Source organism: Rhagoletis zephyria, unplaced genomic scaffold (assembly GCF_001687245.7).
Source record: "Rhagoletis zephyria isolate East Lansing unplaced genomic scaffold, Rhagoletis_zephyria_1.1 Rzeph_scaffold_03936, whole genome shotgun sequence".
NCBI classification, from domain to species: Eukaryota; Metazoa; Arthropoda; class Insecta; order Diptera; family Tephritidae; genus Rhagoletis; species Rhagoletis zephyria.
Window position 1 is genome coordinate 1,843 of NW_016161019.1, and position 4,955 is coordinate 6,797.

General features: G+C 42.0%; 1 protein-coding gene across 1 annotated transcript in view; it reads left to right on the plus strand.

The window, feature by feature from the left end:
* Positions 1-1,113: 1,113 nt before the first annotated feature.
* The window catches only part of LOC108369972 (uncharacterized), a gene marked incomplete at both ends in the record, with an annotated part of 48,954 nt that continues 45,112 nt past the window's right edge, over positions 1,114-4,955 (plus strand). The window contains 3 exons of the mRNA XM_017625202.1: positions 1,114-1,893; positions 2,106-2,764; positions 2,957-3,765. Coding sequence (XP_017480691.1) covers positions 1,114-1,893; positions 2,106-2,764; positions 2,957-3,765 — 2,248 coding nt within the window. The remainder of the gene's footprint in view (positions 1,894-2,105; positions 2,765-2,956; positions 3,766-4,955) is intronic.

Genomic DNA, 4,955 nt, shown 5'->3' on the forward strand with positions numbered 1-4,955 from the left:
AGAATGTGCTTATATGTGAACATTTGGAACTAAAATCTTTACAGTTTTGAGCTGCGAATATCTAAATTTCATCCTTTTGGAGTAAACACTATTGCAAAGCCCCGTGCACCTCATTTAGCTGAAATGCGCAAACTCTGGAGAAGGGTGTATTTCCTTTTAGGTGTGATAATCTAGAATGGGTATTTGAAAACGAGTAGAAGAAATTAGAATAAGTCCTTATCCATAGTCATACTCGCAGGTACTCATACCAATACTCATACTCATACTCTTACTTTTACTCATGTCCACGCTCCTATTCATACTCATACTCTTAGTTTTACTCATATTCATACTATTACTTTAACTCATACTCATGTTCATACTCATACTTTTAGTCCTACTCATACTCAAACCCATTTTCGTATTCGTACTCATGTTCCTATTTATATTTGTGTATATTTTTATTCATATTAATATTGATATTTATATTCTTATACTTATCCATATTCATACTCTTTATAATATTAAGTTTCATACTCGTATTCATATATACGTATCCCACTCATCTTCTGACTTTCACTTCCACACAAACTATGTACATACTCATATGTGCTTGTAGTCGTAATTGAAGTGATACTCATGCCCATACTCATACTTACACATATTCATATTCATAACCATACTCTTTCACACTCATGCCCATGCTGAATTCATAAGTACTTATGTATCGCATTTACTATATTTATACTTGTATCTGAATTGACACTCATATCCATATTGAGACTCATGCTTATACTCATGGTCATACTCATACTCATATTCATATAAAAACTTGTGCTCATCATAGTATTAAAAACATACACTCATGCTCATACCCATACTTAGATACTCATACTTATACTTATAGTCATAATTTTACTAAAACTCATCAACTAATTTTAACATGACCCATCCTAAACTATCACTCGTTTCAAGTGGTACTCATATTCATACCTATACTCTGACTCATACTTATACTCGTTTCAAATTTAATTTCCATATTTAAAAGTATATAAACCAATTTTAAGCAATCACCAACACAAGCATTTTCCTAAATTTTTTCTCTAACTTTTTCTTTTCTTCTTCTTCTTCCAGAATCCGTCGACACTACACATAGTCATAATATTAATACCAATAACGAGAACGTATCCTCAAATTGTAGTCTATCCTCCGCATCAGCCACTGCCAAATCGAGCTGCCAGCAAACTTCGATATACGATAAATCAAAACATCTACAACAACAACGAGTATCGTCTAAACAACAATCACAACAACAAACTGGAACTAAAGCCCACACACGTTATCAGGGTGTACATCCCCATTTTCATCACCACACCACACCCGCCTACTATACTGATGTCAATCTACACATTCACACCCCAAAGGCTAATGATGTTGCCGCCTTAAATGAGAATTACCAAAGTGTCTATAGTACGCCATCACAATTGGTCAATGAGCATTACTTTCCGAAGACCAGCACCGCTACAGTAGTGCCACCCCCAATTGGGACAGGTACAGCAGCTATTGGCAGAGCCAATACTGCATCGCCCACATCAGTTGCTAAGCGGGATCGGGATAGCGCGATCAGCAGCCAAACCAAAAGCAATAGCGCATCTGTTGCACGTGCAGCTTTTTTTCGTGGCGGCTCTGCGGGCAGCAGCGTCAACAGCGGCGAAAGAAGAAACTGCGAAACTTCTGTAAAGTCGTCGCCAGCATTTGGGCGCCCTGCAACAAAAGGTGAATTTAACGATAACGAACAATCATACACACCATACGATACGATCAGTGGTAGTACTAGTTTTGTTGTTGATACACAAAGTAGTGAATGTAGTAAAAGTAATAATGATAATAATAATCAATTAGACAACACGATAGATACATATAAAACACAACACAATAGCAACAATAACATACCCATAACGTCCCCCACATCGGCAGGCAATACATCGGCGTCGGCATCTGCATCAGCATCCGCCTCGGCTTCGGCTTCCGGTCGCAGTCGTCACACACATCGTTTCGCTGGTAAAAAACGCGCAGTGCGCGTGCGCAGCGAANTGATAATAATAATCAATTAGACAACACGATAGATACATATAAAACACAACACAATAGCAACAATAACATACCCATAACGTCCCCCACATCGGCAGGCAATACATCGGCGTCGGCATCAGCATCAGCATCAGCATCCGCCTCGGCTTCTGCTTCGGCTTCCGGTCGCAGTCGTCACACAAATCGTTTCGCTGGTAAAAAACGCGCAGTGCGCGTGCGCAGCGAGAGTCGACCGATCAGCGCGCTCTATGACATAATATGCAAGGAGAAGGGGCTGGATATTGGTACCAGCACAACCAACGACGAGGACTCATCATCGGCACGATCAAACGACGACGAAAGTCGAAGCGCTCACAACAAGCGCAGCAATAGCAGTAAAGAACATAGCCGCCAACGCAGCATCAGTAGAAATAGTAATAGAAAAAATAGTAACGATTATACAGAGATCTCAAATTGTCTGACTGCCTTCGTCGCGAATTCATTGTCCAGCAACTTGGGCGGACACAATATGGAGAATGAAGCGAAAGTTGTTTCAGTGACTGGTGACCCAACAAAATCACCGTATGACCGCTCGAAACGCGCGCACAAGTCACGTACACCGAACAGTCAAAAGTCCGGCTCCAAGAAGCGCAAAGACTTGGGTAAAACCAAAGCCGCAGCCACAGCCGTAGCCACAGCGGCCACTGCTATCATGGNCGGACACAATATGGAGAATGAAGCGAAAGTTGTTTCAGTGACTGGTGACCCAACAAAATCACCGTATGACCGCTCGAAACGCGCGCACAAGTCACGTACACCGAACAGTCAAAAGTCCGGCTCCAAGAAGCGCAAGGACTTGGGTAAAACCAAAGCCGCAGCCGCAGCCACAGCCGCCACTGTTGTCATGCGCAGTGCAAGCGATGAGGAGGAGCTAAACGGCGACACCAGCGAAGATTCAAACGAGCGACGCGCACACGATGTACTCTCGCCACGCTCAAAATATCGCGCAGACTATAGCCGCAAAATGAATGGCACGGAGAAGGCGTCCTCCCTACCGCCACGCCTACATGGCACGGCGCGCAACGGCAAACAAGCGTCACATCAACAGAAGTCAGCCTGTCACGCCAATGCCGCCGATTCGAATACATATCCGATTATGAAGAAGTGTCCACTTCATTGCGAATCATCTGAATCATCAAGCGCCGCTCATCGTTCGTCTCATTATTATCCACTCGAATATCATCAATCCACATTGCCATCACCACCACCACCACCACCAAACCTGTCATCCGGCCCATGTAGTAGTATACGCTCGCCCAACAACGCCACCGCAACAGGCGATGACGATAGTCTCATGGTAGTTAATAGCCTCGGCTACTCCCCAGACAAGTTGTACTTTGAGCCTGTAAATCTGAATCTTAGCGGTATTTCATCCAGCACAGCTAGTGGTAAAAATGCGAATAGTAGTAGCAGTGGCGTAGTTGTTGAGCAAACGTCCAGCAATAGTACGGCGCGAAGCCAGCAACAACGCATTAGTCGCGCTCAGCAGCGACGACTGCGTGAAGAAACGCGTCGTCATACGGATCTACCGCAACTGGACTCGCTCTCGCCGACCACGCTAAGGTGTCAATTGGAGCAAGTTGAGAGAGCGCTAAGCGAAGATGAAGGTGTTGCGGGCATCAAGCAGCTAAAGAGTCGCGGAAATAAGGCGAGAAGGTAAGTGATGGCTTTATATATTTGCTGTAGTGTTTTGTAGTTTAAATTAGTTTAAATAGAGAAAGTCTAGAAAATTTGAACCACACTTTCTGATTAGCAGCTTTCAAGAAACCAAGCTGGCACGCACTAGCAAATTTAGGTCAATCTTAGCTCGGTAAACCGTCTGTGTACGTATGTATCTATATGTAAAGATTTTATATCTAAAAACAAAATTGTATGTTCGGATTCGATGCTTTAGAAATGTCCCGAATTTTGGCCGCAGAAATCTGGTCGCCGTACATATACCCTATAAACATTCGGACTCATGATGAAATGCTGTATCTCTCACTCNATTATACTAAAATTTAACGAATTTTTAAAAAATTTTACGGCGTAAAAATCTCGAGAAAATTATCCTACCACTGGAAAAAAAATTTGCAAAATTATGGTTTGTCCCGTATTCCGCTCTCATAAATATGGTCACCGTACATATAACGGTATTTTACAGAAACACGAAAAATTCGAGAAATCAGTAACTACTGAAGCTAATTGACTCGATTATTGCAATGACCACTGAGCAAAAAAATTAGATTATTATAAACTTTTGGATTTTGGGCGTGTCTTCGCCCACTTATGACCACATATGTGTATCTCGGTAACCGATTTATCAATTTCTACCAAACTAGGTGCATTTTATAACCTTGGTACGAAAAAGCAATTCGTTGAAAATTACTCAAATCGGAATGAAATTGATAGTTGATACCTGCGCCGGGTATATAAAATTCGGCTTCGCCCGAACTTATACTTCTTTACTTGTTAATTATATTTCAGCTCTCATTCGAGCTGGGGCACAGTGCCACCTAAGTGGGCAAAAATCGAAAAATTCGTTATCTGCAATGTGAACTAGTTTGGTATTTTTGTANAGGTATCGCCAATGTGCAGGTATGTTGAATGCATCTATCGGAGCAGTTTCCTTATAAATGTTAAAAATAATGCTTTTGATGCGCATTTTGGGTTAGGTATCTTAAATGTGGACTTAAGCATAGAGGCAGCAAAGCAAAATATACTGTATATCATTAAGTCTTCTTCTTCTTCTTCTTCTTATTTGGCTCTATAACCGCCTAAGCGATTTTGGCCGAGTTCACCAAAGCACGCCAGTCGTTTCTTTTCTGTGCCAACTGGCGCCAATTGGAAATGCCAAATGAAGCCAA